The 16,745-nt window shown below is 49.4% G+C and overlaps 1 protein-coding gene across 2 annotated transcripts in view; it reads left to right on the plus strand.

The window, feature by feature from the left end:
- BCORL1 (BCL6 corepressor like 1) overlaps positions 1-15,412 on the plus strand; it is a 69,437-nt gene extending 54,025 nt beyond the window's left edge. For both annotated transcript variants that reach the window (XM_058292302.2, XM_058292300.2), the window contains 5 exons: positions 1,787-1,953; positions 2,846-2,991; positions 9,900-9,977; positions 11,177-11,330; positions 14,621-15,412. In XM_058292302.2, coding sequence (XP_058148285.1) covers positions 1,787-1,953; positions 2,846-2,991; positions 9,900-9,977; positions 11,177-11,330; positions 14,621-14,903 — 828 coding nt within the window. In that variant the 3' untranslated portion in view covers positions 14,904-15,412. The remainder of the gene's footprint in view (positions 1-1,786; positions 1,954-2,845; positions 2,992-9,899; positions 9,978-11,176; positions 11,331-14,620) is intronic.
- The last annotated feature ends 1,333 nt before the right edge of the window (positions 15,413-16,745 follow it).

Genomic DNA, 16,745 nt, shown 5'->3' on the forward strand with positions numbered 1-16,745 from the left:
GGTAAGGCTTTTCATGCCTGTAACTGACTCAGTCAGTCATTCCCACACAGGTTGGCCAGCACAGGAGGCTGACCTGACCGTGTCTCGCCATCAGTTGACCCCCATCTTTAGTGAGCACCTATGGTGGTGGGTACCAGGATAATGTCCAAGGGAGACCTGGGGGGAAAAAAACACCGATGCCCACTCCCTGCCCTCAATGTGATTTTTCCTTTCCCCAGGGCAAAACCAACAAACCTGAAGCCATTGGAAAACCAAGCTGGACAGAGCTAGAGCAGTTAGGGTAGCCTGTCAGAGGAGGGAGGGAAGGGTAGTGGAGGAGGGCTCTGGGGAAGAGGTGACATCTGTATGGTGCCCTCTCCAGGTGAAGGCAGCATAACCCGCCCTGTATCCAGAGAGCAGTACCCCTGTATTAGTTATCCAAAGGGGTGCTGATCCAAAATACCAGAAATTGGTTGGTTTTTATAAAGGGTATTTATTTGGGGTAGAAGCTCACAGATACCAGGCCATAAGCATAAGTTACTTGCCTCACCAAAGTCCATTTTCACGTGTTAGAGCAAGATGGCTGCCGATGTCTGCAAGGGTTTGGGCTTCCTGGGTTCCTCCCTTCTAGGGTCTTGCTTCTCTCTGCGTTCAGGGTTCCTCTCTTCCCAGGGCTTGTTTCTTCTTGGGATCAGGTTTCCTCTTCCTGGGGCTGGCTGGTCTTTCCTCTGTGTGCTTACCTCCTGGGGCTCCAGCTTAAGGCTTCAGCATCAAACTCCAATATCAAAACTCCAACATCAAAAACCCTCCAACTCTGTCCTTTGCCATGCCTCTTATCTGTGAGCATGGCCTAATGATGTGGCCCCAATCAAAACCCTAGTTATAACTTAATCATGCCCAGGTACAAACCAGATTACAAACATAATCTAGTATCTATTTTTGGAATTCATAATCATATCAAACTGCTACAATCCCCAGCACAGTTGTATCCAAGCAGAAGCTCTAGCCAGCCAGCCTTCAAGCTGTCACCCCAAACAGCCAAGTGCCCCATCTCACGAGTGCCTGGAAAAGGGCTAATGACAGTGCACAGTGGTGGGATACATCAGTTTGCTAGCCAGGCAGCTGGAAGCTTCTGCCAGCCTGGCTGCCTCCTCCAGTCCCCTCAGCTTCTTCACCAGCTCCGTCCCAGACGAGTTAGCATGCCTGTAGACCTCGGAGTCCAGTCTTACTGTCTCAGCCTAGGGATGTTAATCATTACTGCGTGACTGACTGACCGTACTGGATTGTACTCGGAACAATCCTGATTTGAGGGGAGGGTTGGAACGGACTACCCTGGGATGCCAAGCCTGGCATCCAGGGATAGTACTTAGAAACAATGCTTGCTTCCTTGTTCTCAAATTACCACCAGAGGCTGTGCTCAGTGTCCAAGGCCACGGCACTGTGCATCTCATTTCCCTAGCCTGGGGCTTTGAACCGAAGTGCCTGGAGCCTGGAATCAAGGTCTTAGGGTTTGGGGGGGCAGGTGAGCCTCTCCAAGGGCCTCACTCCACAGCCAAAACCCAGATAAGTGTTCTTGGTCCTAGAAAGGTCTCCCTCCCACTGAGAAAACTGCCCCAAGTTGCGGCCCTGGGAGTGGTGGCCCAGGACTGACTTTGTTGACAACAGACTTCGAGGTTTGCTTGTCAGTGCCCAGATAAAAGCCGGGCTCTGCGACTCGTGGACATCTGGGGAACTGTGAATTGAACTGTGGTGATTTCAAGACTGGGACCTCCATTTGGTGATGGAGCCCCTGTCCCTGTCCCCACAGGACGTGGTCCTCTACTGCCTCCAGAAGGACAGCGAAGACGTGAATCACCGTGACAATGCCGGCTATACAGCCCTGCACGAGGCCTGCTCCCGGGGCTGGACTGACATCCTGAATATCCTGCTGGAGCACGGGGCCAATGTGAACTGCAGCGCGCAGGATGGCACGAGGCAAGGAACTGCTCCTCCCCCGAGCCCCACTCCCACCCCCACCTCAACCCCTCCCTTGCCAAAGCACTAGCCCCAGCCTGGACCTTGGTGACCCACCAGGCTGCAGGTTGCAGAGAGGCCTTGTCAGAAGACGTTTGGGAAATGCCTTCTATAGACTGGAGAGACAATCAGTTGTGGGCAGGAGGAGATTGAGGTCCCAGGCGGCTAGTCTGTATATTGGTTACTAAGGGGAAGCTGGGGTTATCTAGGGATCAGCCTGTCATTTGCAGCTGTCATCAGGGAAGACTGCTCAGTCTTTCCTCCAACCATCCAGAGGAGGGCACACCTGTCTCAGGCAGAATGTGACCCTTGGGTGACATTTTAGATTTGACCTTTTTTTAGTCTGCTATAAAGAAATTGTACCCATTCTACTCTGTGCTAGCCACAGGCCGATCTCCTGGACAAAATAGAGAACATGAGCTGTGTACCAAGTTGGAGGGCCCAGGCCAAAGCAGGCTGAGGCTCAGCTTGGTCACTGCCTGGTATGTGGAACTGCTTTGTTCATCCCTGCTCCTGAGTAGGCAACAAGTTCCATCTGTTCTTACCCTAATATCTGCTTTAACTTTCTCCTCAGTCAGGGGCCCATTCTCCCCTGAATTCTAGAACTACCGGTAGAGCTACACCGTGCCCTAGGGACTGTCCCATGGTGTGAGCAAGGAGTACGTAAGAGAAAGAGGGAGAGATGAGATAAGAGGGAAGACTAAGAGGCACAGAGAGAGAAGGGAGTGGAGAGATGGTAGTGGGGAAGAGTGCAGGCCAGAGGTGGTGGCCCTGAGATCATCTCATTTTCCCTGAGGCCTAGACAGAGGTTCCCACTCAACCCTAGCATTCTTACCCTGTTTTATCTCCGTAGGCCAGTTCACGATGCAGTGGTCAATGACAACCTGGAGACCATCTGGCTTCTGCTGTCCTATGGGGCTGACCCCACACTGGCCACCTACTCGGGACAGACGGCCATGAAACTGGCCAGCAGCGACACCATGAAGCGCTTTCTCAGCGGTAAGCATGGCCCACACTTGATGCCATTCTCCTTGGGGCTGGCCTCTAATCCTGAACTTGCGGGAAGGAGATGCGCTCCATCTCCCTTCATCTCTAAACAGTTCCCACGAGGGGCGTCCAACCTCTTCACCTGCTTTCCTTCACGCTCTGTAGAAATCTCTATACACTTGAAGAAGCGCCAGAGTCCACTTCCTCTTCTCCTCTGGCTATGAGTGGTGTCCGCATTGCCTGTGTCCTCTTTAGGGCCCTGGTAGCTGATGGTGACCCATTTCGCAGCGAAGGATCTTGGATAGCAGTCCCGGCGCTAAAATGTGTCAACCTGTGCTTTGAGTGAGATGTCAATTGCAAAGAAGTGACACTTAGTATTTTGTTTTTATACTTTCTTTTTGTTTTGTGATCGAAATGAAACCCTTGGGACCCCTCCTGAAGCTTTATTCCTCCCAGGCCTTGCCTGTGGTAACTGAGGTTCCCTCAGCATCCCAGCTTCCTTCTTCTTTCCATCCCTTTCTCTTCTTCCCTCACCTGCCCCCTCTGGAGAAAGTGTGTGGTGTTCAGGCCCATGGCAAGGGCCATAAGCCAACATGCATTTCTTTTCTCGTTAGTGGCTAGCAGCTGTCTGCAGTTAGATAGCTCTACCTGAGTGGGACAGGTGCGGGAAAGGGAAGATGGGGAGTCTAGCTTGGGCATGCTCAGTGGGGATCTCCCCAGCCTTGACCTCAGACTCAAGGAACCCCGCCCCCTTGTGACATCACAGCTTGGCCCTTGGGCTAGCAGTTACTTCTTTAGACTGCCTGCGTGAAGGAGCAGCTGGGAATTGCATTTCTGATTCCTGTTGGAGCTTGGAGATCTGTGGTAGAAACCCTGTCGGACTGAGAGCAACAGGACCAGGAATTTTCCCATAACTGCTCCCTCCCTGCATCTGAGCTTTGGCCCTCCTTAGTCCCAAACACACCCCTCCTCCAGATCCCCACCACCACCACCTCCAGAGATAGAGTTCTGGGCTCCCTTTTGTTTTTCTGACAAAAGTTAACAAAAGTACCTGGTGATAGTGAAAGAAAGAGAAACTAAAACTAAAGATCCAGATGGAAAGAGAACTAGGTAGGGAACAGTGCCTGTATACTCCAAGCTAGGAGGAGGTGATGGAAGGCCACTGAAGGGGGGGAAGGCCTGACTCCTGCTCAGCCAACTTCCATCCAGTTCCAGATCAAGCTGACAAAGCCCTGGAGTCACGGTGGACAGGCTTCATGTCCTCAACCTAACCCTGCTTCTCCTTAGCTGGGGGCAGGAGGCCTGCCTTCTCCTGCTCCCACCTCTAAGTTCTTGAGGCCCTATCGTCGAGGGCCAGAGCAGCTTTGGGATGCTCGGTTAGTTGTTTGTCCTGGACCAGGGATTGCCGTTGTTCCCTTTAGCTGAACAGTCAGCTGACGTGCAAGGCTCAGTCTCCTTTCTTTTTTTTTTTTTAAAGATTTATTTATTTATCTATTTATTTCTCTCCCCTTCTCCCCTCCACCCCAGTTGTCTGTTCTCTGTGTCTATTTGCTGCCTGTTCTTCTTTGTCCGCTTCTGTTGTTGTCAGTGGCACGGGAATCTGTGTTTCTTTTTGTTGCATCATCTTGTTGTGTCAGCTCTCTGTGTGTGCAGCGCCATTCCTGGGCAGGCTGCATTTTCTTTCGTGCTGCGCGGCTCTCCTTATGGGGCGCACTCCTTGTGCGTGGGGCTCCCCTACACGGGGGACACCCCTGCATGGCAGGGCACTCCTTGTGCGCATCAGCACTGCGCGTGGGCCAGCTCCACACGGGTCAAGGAGGCCCGGGGTTTGAACTGTGGACTTCCCATGTGGTAGATGGACGCCCTAACCAGTGGGCCAAGTCCGCTGCCTGTTGCTTGTTTTTTGTTTTCGTTTTTAGGAGGCACCAGGAACCAAACCTGGCACTTCCCATGTGGAAAGCAGGCGCTCAACAGCCTGAGCCACATCTGCTCCCCTGAATTAATTTTTCAGAAGTTTTACTGGGGTCACATATATACAACATAACATTTCCCCTTTGAACCACCTCCAAGTATACAATTCAGTGGTATGACTTACATTCTGAATGCTGGGCTGCCTTACCACCATATGTTATCAAACCTTTTCCATCACCCCAAGCTCTACCCATTAAGTAATAACTCCCCATTCCCCAGCCTGATCCCTGCCTCTGGTACCCTGTAATCTTTCCAGCACTATGAATTTGCATGTTCTAGTTATTTCACATAAGTGAGATCACAGTATCAGAGGCCTTTTGGATGCCTAGAAGCTAATATCTCCCTCTTTTTTTTTTAAAGATTTATTTTTTTATTTTATTCCCCCTTCCTCCCCCCCCTCCAATTGTCTGCTCTCTGTGTCCATTCGCTGTGTGTTCTTCTGTGACCGCTTCTATCCCTATCAAGGGCACTGGGAATCTGTGTTTCTTTTTGTTGCTTCATCTTGTGTCAGCTCTCCATGTGTACTGTGCCATTCCTGGGCAGGCTGTGCTTTCTTTTGCACTGGGCGGCTCTCCTTACGGGGCGCACTCCTTGCGCATGGGGCTCCCCTACGCGGGGGACACCCCAGCGTGGCACGGCACTACTTGCGTGCATCAGCACTGCGCATGGGCCAGCTCCACATAGGTCAAGGAAGCCCGGGGTTTGAACCGCGGACCTCCCATGTGGTAGGCGGATGCCCTAACCACTGGGCCAAGTCCGCTTCCCATTTCCCTCTTTTAAAAATCAATTAATTAATTAATTAATTTTTTATTACATTCAGAAAATATGAAGTCCCCATATACCCCCCACCCCCCTTACCCCACACCTCCCCCCATAGCAACACTCTCCTCCATCATCATGAGACATTCATTGCATTTGGTGAATACATCTCTGAGCACCATATCCCTTTTTTTATCCCTGCTCTGCCCTCCCCACCCCACCCAATCTCAAAGAACCAATGGGTACATTAGTATAGTGGCTGCAGAGAGCACAACTGGGGTTGGAAGTTGGGGAGTCATTTCCCTCCACCACCCACCTCCCCAATCCCCCTACACCTGGATACATTTGTGCCGGCTTTTGGATTTTTTTTTTATCTTATCTGTCTGGCTGAGGTATTTAAATCTCCAAGCTTTTGTCTAACCAGGCTCTCTGTAGATTAACTGTCTCCATCTTCCCCTAGTGGAGATCCCACTGGGCAGAAAATGAAGGTGAATCTCTGTAGGGTGCAAAGGGCTCCATTTTCTGCAGGCAGAAAAGGTGAGGGAGAAAAATTTAAAAAAAATAAAAAACCAAATCAAACCAAAGACAAACCAAAAAAAATTTAAAAATTAAAAAAAAGATGAGGGAGAGCAGCTGGCTTTGCACCTCGTGTAGAGCTTCCCTCGCTTTGTGCATGGCCCCTGTTCTGGAAAAGTTGTCTGGGAATCAAATCCTCTTGTAACTACACAAAGGAATATCACTATTTACAGGTATCCTGTAGTGAATCCTTTTGTCAAGCAAAAGATGCTGGCAATTCAACTGGGTTGTAAATGTGGATGTTCTTATGTTGGGTTTGCTTAAAGTGAGGACCATTTCCTCTGAGACCTTAAGGGGATGTAATAGCACTTCTTCGTTCATTCATTCATTCATTTATTCATTCAGCCATCCAACACTGATTGAGCACCTGTTAGGTTTTAGGTCCTGTGCTGTGTACTGGAGACCAGACAGTAAACCCTTTCTGCCTCCTCCTCGGGCAGGCTTTGAGCATCAAGCCACCCAAACCCCTCAGAAAGGCTTAGGAAAGGGCTTCGCCTTGGGCCGAATTACAGGCAGACAAGTGACTGATTTACCTTTGACCCTTTGAAGAAAAGAGCAATATCCAAGCTAAGGAAAGGAAACAGACTCGTTTTTCCTCCTCCTGGTCAAAAGGAATATGAGGGCTAGGGGGAGTCGTCCTCGCCGTTTGGTCTGGGGCAACAGTGGAAGTGTCAAGACTGCTTCTCCTCCCACTGATAAAAGGCTTAGCAGTTTACCACTGGAGGTCACTGAATCACAGGTTTTTGTTTGTCCTGCCAAGACCTCTGCCATATGACCCCCATGTCGAAGAAGGCTTGTTTTTTTCTGTCCTTTCATGTCCCTCAGATGGTGACTTATTTGGAGGAGATGGGAGGGGTGTGATGGGAACCTGGGAAATAGGGGAACTGATTGCCGGGGCAGCGCTGATGTTGGGATAGAGAGGCTCTGCTCTCACAGTGAGTCCGGAGAGGACTTTTGAAGGGAAGGATCAGAATAAAGGTCTGAAAGTTAGAGGGAGTGGGAGAATGAAGGAAAAGGAAAGTCAGTCTTTCCTTCCATCTGTGCGGGACTGTGAATGGAAGCTGCAGCAGTTAGCAAAACTTGGGGCTCCTTGTGTGCCCACTCGAGAACCTGTTCCAACTTCAGCATCTTTGCTTGTATCCATTAACTCTTGGCTGTCTCAGGAAGACTCTTTCCCCTGCAAACGACAAGGATTTGCAAGTGGTAAAGGGAATTAGAGGAATGTACCAGGGGCTCTGAAGGTACTTCGTAGAGAGGAGCCCCAGGAATGTAGTGAGCTGGGCAGCTCTGATCACTAAGGGACAGCAATCGTTTGAATGCATGTGTTTCGGCCTGTTGGCTAAGCAGGCACATTACTTTATAGCCTCACCTTGGAGCAATGCCTTTCTTTCTTCCTTAATTATTTCTTTCTTTCCATCCATCGTTCTTTAATTCTTCTTTCCTCCCTCCCTTCTTCCCTCCTTTCCTTTCTTCCACCCATCCTGCCTTCCTTTTAATTACTTATTTCATTCTTTTCTTCCTTAATTGATTATTCCCTCCCTTCCTTCCTCCCTCATATATTTCTTAAACTCTTAGCACTGAGCTAGATGCAGGGGAGAGAACGAAGAACAAGACAGGCATGGTCCCTGCTTTTTTGGAACTTAGAATCTCATTCCTTTATTTCCCATGGCATCTAGCATAGGGCTAGGCATAGAGTAGATACCCACCTGACAAATGCTTCTGGAAAAAACTGCTTCCAATTCTCAAGTGGCACAGTTTCCAGGAGAGCACATAAGCTGGCAGCCATGACTTCAGAGGAGGAGCCTTACTTTTTTTTGTTATTGTTGAATGCCCAAAAGATGTAAATTACATAGCTAAAAGTTTTCCTACTACTTTGAAAGCTTCTCTCTCACTGCTTTTTCCTACTAAGAGAAACCTTCATCTCCTAAAGGTTGCTGAAAGATGAGTTCTTTCAGTCGCTCACCACAGCTGATTGGTGTTCTTGTTGATGGGATGTGCCTCCCAAAGGGAAGGCATATTGGGGTATGGCAGTGCTTCCCACTGGGGAAAAGTTACTCTGCTCCTTTAAGAGTGACTGCCAGCTTCCTCCTGGGTTTGGTTTTCAGGGGCACCCTCACCTCACTGTGCCCTTGGGACTCTCTCCTGTCCTGTTGCCCAGGCGTCACTTGAGGGCTGGTGGCAACCATGCATAGCTTATTCAGCTTGCCAGCTATGCTAGCCATTTTGGCTACTGCTGGGCCATGGCACCACACATGACAGTTGAATTTGTAATGAAAACCAGTGGCCCTGCTTTGTGTCCACATGGGGCCAAGAAGTGAAACAATTCCATTAGATGATGCTTAGCCAGGAAACAGGGAGACTAGGGGGTGACTTGATGTCTATCCTCAGATCTAGCAAGCAAAGGGCTTAATTTTTTTTATTGTGGTAAAATATATGTAACATTTACCATTATAATCATTTTAAAGTATGCAGTTGAGTGGCATTAAGTATGTTCACAGTGCTGTACAGCCATCTTCACTCTCTAGTTCCAGAACTTTTTCACCACCCCAAACGGAAACCCATACCCATTACGCAGCCACTCCTCACTCCCCCTCCCTCCCAGCCCCTCAACTAATCTGCTTCCTGACTCCATGGATTTGCCTATCCTGGACATTTCTCTAAATGGAATCCTATACTCTTTGTCCTTTTATATCTGGCTGCTTTTGATTAGCATAATCTTTTCCAGGTTCATCGATATTGTAGCATGGATAACCACTCAACCCTCTTTTATGGCTGAATAATATTCTGTTGTATGGATAGGCCACATTTGGTTTAGCCATCCATCTGTTGATGGATATATGGGTTGTTTCCACCTTTTGGCTAGTATAAATAGTGCTTCTGTGAACATTGGGGTACTGTTTCCTGTTCTCTTGGGTATATACTTAGGAGTGGAAACAAAAGATTTCTATGAGGATAAACCTAGCTACTTTCCCCATGTTTTCCAGAGGCAAAACAGAAGGAAATTATGCTGACTCATCTTACCTTAAATTGGAGATATCATGGTTGGATATGTGAGCCTAGCGGCCCGCGTGGAATTAAAATCCTGGGAGAGGTCCAGGATTCTGCTTGCCGACTAATTCCCTAGACCATTTAAAACAGAGTTCTCTAGCCTAAATGCCCTCAGAGCCTATCGTGTAAAAGAGCAGAAGTTGGCTGGGTGGACACTGGTGTATTGGAGAGTGTGCACACTCTGTCTCTCCTCCCTCCACACAACTGTTGACTGGTAGGAATGTGGACCCAATGTTGCCAGTTCTGAGGTTCTCAAGAAAAGCTGCAATCCTGGATATTTTAGGCACAGTCTCCCCATTTTAAAATGTTGAGAGTCCAGTAGACCTTTTCATTTTAAAACCATGGACCAGTGACCCTCCAGTGGTCAGTGGGCAGGGTGGGGCTCCTGGCTGCTGCCTTGCAACGGAGCTGGAAGTAGATTGTCCTCCAGTTACTCCCCACCCCTCCTTTGGGCAATCCTTTCCTACTCCCATTCTCCTCGGCCCAGACGCAGGCACACACTTGGTTTTTGGATTCCTTCTCCAGCTGACCGTTCCTTGTCTCACTGCCTTCTCTTCCCTCATCAGATCATCTGTCAGATCTCCAGGGCCGGGCAGAGGGTGATCCTGGAGTATCCTGGGACTTTTACAGCAGTTCTGTACTGGGTAAGCTTTAAGTGGATTTCTCTCCCCACCCCACCCCCCACCTCTTGTCTGTGGCTCAGAGATGTGGGTTTGGTTTGGGGTTGCCCTGATTCTTCTCAAAACACAGGAGGTAGGGCAACAGGTATAGCTCAGTGGTTGAGCGCCTACTTCTCGTGTATGAGGTCCCTGGTTCGATTCCCAGTACCTCCTAAAACAAACAAACAAACAACAACAACAACAACAAACAGGAGTAACCTTGTGGAAGTATCCCTCTTCCACCTTTTAGTAGCTTACAAACCCTTGCAGCCAAAGCCCCAGCCAACACTTCCCATGGACTCAGAACTCGTTTGCCTAAACCAAGAAATGTAACCCTGAATTGGACCAAGCCACTCCTCTTTAGCCTGCTACCATTCCCTACTCCCGGTACTTTAAAAAATTCTCTCTTCTCCCTTGCTTTGTCTTAACCTTGCCAGAAGCCCCTATCAGCATCCTCACCACTTCTGGTCTTGCTCACTCTCAAGAGGGACCCAATCCCTCATCTGGTAGCTACCATTCCCTCCCTTGCCCGGCCACGTGATGTACACACAAGTTTTGAGAGATCCGCTGTCTCCTAAGCCCTTGGCTCTCTGGCCGACACATCCCTTTCTTGGAAGATCAGCACATCTGCATCTCTGGTGGTCACCAGTGGACCAGAGGCTGAAGATTGAGGGAAGCACCCCATCCCCAAGCTTGAGGGAAGCTGGAAAAGGAGAAGGTTGGGATGGAATGAAACAGGCCACCCCAAGCTTGTGGCCTGGGAAGGGAACCTTCTGTGAACCCTTGGGGCTCCTAGGGATCTCAGCAGGCAGTAGGGCAGTTGGGGGGAAGGCCTTAGCAAATCAAGGGGGCAGACATTTGCACCTAGCCCTTGACTGTTGACAGTATCGTCTGGCTTCCATCTTCAGCAGCTAAGCAGCTCATCCTTCACCTCACCTGGCTTTTTCCAGTAGGAGGAGGGAAGAGTCTAATGACTCTCTGGCCACAAAATCCTTTCCTGGGCCGTCCCAAGGCTGTGAGCCCTGGGATCTGTGCACCTTGGCCCTGACCCAGGGGTCTGTGGGCTTGCTGTTAGTTATCTCCTGTTCATCAGCCTTCATGCCACTTTCGCTTGTTGAAGCATTTGTTTTCTTCAGTTTTGGACCTGGAGCTAAGTCCTAATTCCCTACGTGTTCCTCTTTCAGAGGAAAAAGATGGATTTGCCTGTGACCTCCTGCATAATCCTCCGGGCAACTCTGATCAAGAAGGAGATGATGTGGAAGAAGATGACTTCATGTTTGAACTCTCAGACAAGCCTCTTCTCCCTTGCTACAACCTCCAAGTGTCTGTGTCCCGCGGGTAAGTGTCTAAGATTCCTACAGAGACGGAGCACAGGGATCCTGGAAACCCCTGACCCGCCTCCTGCGACAGGGTGGAGTTCTCCAGGAGGAAGCTAAAGACCTGGACATCGATCGCAGGAGCATAGGAAAGATCATATAGGACAAAGGCCAGCCTGACTTTCCAAGGCTGATAAGTTATGTTTAAAAGAGCGGCTGTGGGCTTCAGGTCCCTCGACTATGCATTTCCTGAATCAAACACCAAGATTCACTCCCTGGAGGTTTCCTGGGATGTTCCTGGGTATAAGAGATGATCTGGGAGATACTTTGGCTGGCGAACTCTTAGAATCTCTGGAACATTTTTGTCATTTCTAGGGACGGCCGGATAGAATATTTGAAATGGAGATTCTTGGAAAAGGTGGGACAAAAGGTTCCCATAGCTGTGCGGTCACTAGGGTTCTTAAGTAATCCACAGCCTGGTTTCTTATAGGCTTAATGTTGGCAAGATGATGGTGTCAATGCTGTCATCTCAGATTACTGTGTGTATATTATAACAGGGATCACTCATTTTCGGACCCTAGGAAAAAAATATATATACACACACACACACATATCTGACACTTAACACTAGGCTGAACCCAACGGAACTTCTATCTGTTGATTCTGAAGGGCGTTCAGCAGCCTGCAGGTCCATGGTCCTTGTCCGTTTCCACTGGACTGTCGAGGCCCAGGCAGGTGGCCCTTTTGCTTGCTCTTAGCCTGCGTCATTAAGTAGTTGCTGCTTATCGGTTATCTTCACGTGCTTCAAATACCTGTGCAAACAGTTTCAAGGATGGTTTTTCTTTGAGATCTATTTTTAAACTATCAGACCCTATTGAGAGAAAAGTGAAATGGCAGGAAGTGCACGTGATAGGGAATGAAGATGGATGGGGAAACCCTTCAGGTGAGACCCTCAGTTTATGACTCTAACCACAGTTGATTTGCATCCCTGTCCCCCAAGGCCCGATAAAAATAAAAATAGTCTATATGATGATACCAGGAGGGATCAACTTTCAGGGGCTTTGGGTCCTTATTCATGTGGGCATAAGCTGATCCCTGAAGGCGGGAGAGGGCCTCTAGGATATAGTATTGCACAGTTAATTAATTCCTCCAAAGTATTCAGCACCTCCTTCTCTGAAACAGGATCTTGGGCCCCAGCAGTAAAAGGACCAGGGTAGTCTGCTTTAGGTGTGGACAGAACACGGGCAACCTCTCGCTGAGAGGCAACACAGCTTTGCAGTGTTTACAGGGGTGAGCTCAGCTCTGGCAGAGCTGATTTTCCCAATGATCCAGCCTCCAGAGCTTAATTCTGGATCAGGCTGACCCCACAGCTGTAGCACTATGTGAGAATGTCTGTTCTTTTAAGTGGGGGTGGCCTGGGCTGGACTGTAGACTGATGACTGGCTGTGTGGTATATTAATGTTCCAGGGATTTTTTTTCTTCATTCTTTGAAAGTGGTGGTTTCAGTGTATGGTCACTGTGGTCCCTTTCCCCTAATCAAAAACATTCCAGTCTCTGATTGTGTGAGATGACAGGCATTTTAAAGATAAGGATTATGGGCCTGGGGTCGAAATTTTAGGTACTATACCAAACATTCAGTTCTACAAAATTGTCTTAAGCAGCGTTACCAGGTCAAACCCTGATGACCAGAACACAGCGCTGGTCTTCAAAGACGCCAGTGTCTAGGGGAGGAGATAGACAAGTAGACAATGAAGTCTAATGGAAGACAAAATGCCCTAAGTAGATTTATTATGAAAGCAGGAAAACCCAAAAACAGTTCAGGAGGGTGGCAAGTGTGAAATAAAAAGTCCCCCTTCACAGTGAGCCCCCATTCCTATGTCACAGAGAAAACCACAGTTAGGTTCTTTTGCATCCTTTCCAAAACGGACTCTGTTAGAAATATTATAACAGGGGGAGAAACCAAGTGCCATGACACTGCAGACGACAGGATGAGCAATGACTTACACTGGGAGAAGGTTTCATGGGTGGCCTGGCTTCTGAGCTGGGCCAGAAAGGAGGGAAGGCTGGAGGGCACAGCACAAGCAAATGCACTGAGGCATGCAAGTACATGGTCTGTTCAGAAAGCAGTGGGTAGACCTGTATCTAATAGCTGACATTAGGCAGGGTGGAGAGTACCGGGTGGGTGTGTTATAGGGTAGAGAACTGGTCCGAGAAGTTGCAAATAGGGTCATGTTTGGATTGCCTTAGGTAGTATCATGCTAAAAAATTTGGAGTTTGTCTGGGGGTACTGGGGATCCATGCAAAGCTGTTTAGGGAAGGAGTAAAAGAGTCAGCTTTTCTTTTTAGAAAACTAACTCTAATAGTAGCATAGTAGATCTGATGAAGGTGGGTGGGGTGCCAAAGAGTTACTCTTGGCAGAGGGAAACCAGTTGGGGGCTGAAGCAATATATAGTCCGGGCCAGAAGTGACAAAGGCTAGAACTGGGGCAGTGGAATGGCAAGGATTGAAAACCCTGCAAATGTGGGGCCACTAGCATGGAGATGCAGCCATTTTTGATTGTCCCCTTCCTGGTTTAGCCACAGCAAGCGCTTGGGCTTGGCGGGTGACTGGCTTCTCCCACACCCCCTCCCAGCTGTCCCCAGTCAGTGTGCTCAGCAAAGTCAGACTCGCTGTAATGTGAGCTCTGGCCCTGCAGAAACGATGGTGCTGCCTCTGCTGCCGCCAGAGAAAAAACTTGTCTAATGCATTCCAGAGCCAAAGAGAAATGCCTTTTGGATTACCCGCAGTCTAGGCCTTTCTCCACGGCTCCCCCTTTGCTGGGGAAGATGTTGGAGAATAAGAAGGCAAGGGGAGCAGGAGTGAGAACAGGAAAGGGAAACCAGACGGGGTTGGCAGGGGTTAGGAGAAGAACTGGTCCCAGCAGATGGTCAATCCCAGGCCACAGGCGTGCAGGCTGAGTCCTGGGGAAGCCTGCTAAGGGATGTAGGTTCTGGAAGGCTTGCTTGAGCTCCCCATTTCCCTCCCTCTCCCTCTTTTGGGAACAGGTTGGTCAGGGATCTCATTTAGCTGAAAGCTGGGCCAGGCAGTGTAGAGGACAGAAGAAAGTATTTGCCTCACCTCCACCCAAGAAGCCTAGTTTATTGGGGGTGGGGGGACGGCCAGACTGGACACATCACATGAGAGAATGACCAGCCAGGTTGGAATCCCGTTGTTGCACCAGCCTTCCTGGGCCTTCCAAAGTGACACCCCCCACCCCGTCCTGCACTGCATCCCCTCAGCCCCCTTTCCTAACTTGCCTTCTTGCTTTTCCAGGCCCTGCAACTGGTTCCTTTTTACAGACGTCCTGAAGAGGCTGAAGCTTTCCTCGAGGATCTTTCAGGCTCGATTCCCGCACTTTGAAATTGCCACCTTGCCCAAGGCAGAGTTCTATAGGCAGGTGGCCTCCAGTCAGCTGCTGACCCCTGCTGAGAGGCCTGGAGGCTTGGAGGACAGATCCCCCCCAGGCTCCTCCGAGACTGTGGAGCTGGTGCGGTATGAGCCAGAGCTGCTTCGGCTTCTAGGGTCTGAGGTGGAATTCCAGTCTTGGAACAGTTGACGGGAAAATAGCCCCTCCCTTTTCTTCTTTCTCCCCTGAGTCCATCCTGCCCCCACCTGCCATGTCTTTTCCCCACCAAGCACCAGACTGCAGAATGAGGCAATAATATGGACCAACAAGAAGCCGCCTTATCAATGCCAGCATTAGTGACTGGATTTTTTTTTTTTTGGTTGCAATTAGTTCTCATCTCCCTGTCATCGTCATTGTTGTTGTGGTTGGTGATGGGGGTGGAAAGTTGAACTCCACATCTGGGGACAAGAGGTCCTGGGGTGGGGGGAGGGGAGACAGCGCTAGGGTCCCTTCGGACAGGCCTCCCTGTGTATAACCAAACCTGGGCCCTGGGTGGCCGCCGCCTGTCCTGAGGAGAAATGAGAAAAGCCCAACTGTCTGAGCACCCCCTCCGTTCCCGTGTTCTTCTGTCTTTCATAGTATTTATTTTTATTAGTATTTAATTTGTATTGTTTTGTTGGTTTCTGATAAGTCTGTATCACTGTGATGATTTGAGACAACTTATTGTATTAAGGGACTTTCTTCACCTCCTCCTATCTTTTTCTTTCTTGATAAGCTTTGGAGCTGCTCTCTCCCTCTGAAAAACTTACTCCCATTTTCCCACTGGGGAGGAGGCAGGGTGGGGAGACGGCAGGGTGGGGAGACAGCAACGTGTGAGTAATGAAATTGGCTGGTGCTGGCCCAGGGCCTGGGGCCTGGGGGTAAATCCTGAGGCTTTGGTGCTCCCCCCCACCCAGTTTTTTTTCTCATTTCACCCCCTCCTACCCTTTGCAGCAGCCCCGCTATCTTGAGATTAGTGTTTACCGTTTACCGGGGAGGGGAGGATTCTGGGGCCAGAGGTTAATGAGTTACTCTAATAAAGGAGAGTTGAGAATGGGTCTTAGGGGTAAGATTGCCCCTTCCTCATGCTTTCCTCATAACTGCCCCTCTCAGAGTGCACAATATGGGCTTGTTCCTGCATCTTATCCCTTGCCTTCCCTCTCCTTCCCCCCCCCCACCTGCCCCCTTCTGGCCTCACCCTCTAGATACTGAACCTTTCTGCTCCCAGCCCTCACCCTCCACCGTGATCCCTTCCCAAACCCACAGCACTCCTCTCCACTCTCTTCCCTTCTCTCTTCTTTCCCCCCTTTCGCTCTGCCCTCCCCATTCTCCTTTGGAATCTGCAGAAGGCTCTGGGACTGACTGCCAGATGGGAAATCCAGGCCTCAGTTGTTTACTAGGCAAGGGCAAGAGACTGTCTCCAGCCTGGGCGCCACTCTTCTGACGGGAGGCCTGGACTGAGCGTGTGGCCCGCCAGGCCTCCCTTCCGCCTTGGGTTCTGGGAGAGAAAGAGGGAGGAGTTCAGGCTGCTTCCCCATCCCTGCCCCTCCCCCTCTGTGGCACTGTCTTTCCCATTCTTGTTCTTATTTTTCTATCAATTGCTATTTTTCCGAACAATCCTTGTAGAGAGTATGTGCCATCCAAAGGGAGGAGGGCCTCACTGTAGCTGGCTCTGGTTGGAGATGGTACAGTTTTATTGTACAGGTGCTAAAACAACAACAACAAAAGAAGAAAATGGAAAAAAAAAAGACTTAAAAAAGAAAAAATGAAAAAAAAAAGCCAGTTTGAGGATGGGACAATCTGTTCTCTGGAGGCTCCTGACCCATGTGGGAGCATTGGTGGTTATTTTCTTTGTATTGTGTTTGTTCTTTGTCCCCAGGGGGAAGTTCTAGGCCCCCTTTCTGTAGGACTGCTCCTCACCCCCACCATACTGCCCAGTTGGTTTTGAAAAGTTGTTCTCCCTTTTTGAAAAAAAAATATATATACATATATATATAAAGTTGAGGGTTTTGC

This window comes from Dasypus novemcinctus, chromosome X (assembly GCF_030445035.2).
Source record: "Dasypus novemcinctus isolate mDasNov1 chromosome X, mDasNov1.1.hap2, whole genome shotgun sequence".
Taxonomy (NCBI): domain Eukaryota; kingdom Metazoa; phylum Chordata; class Mammalia; order Cingulata; family Dasypodidae; genus Dasypus; species Dasypus novemcinctus.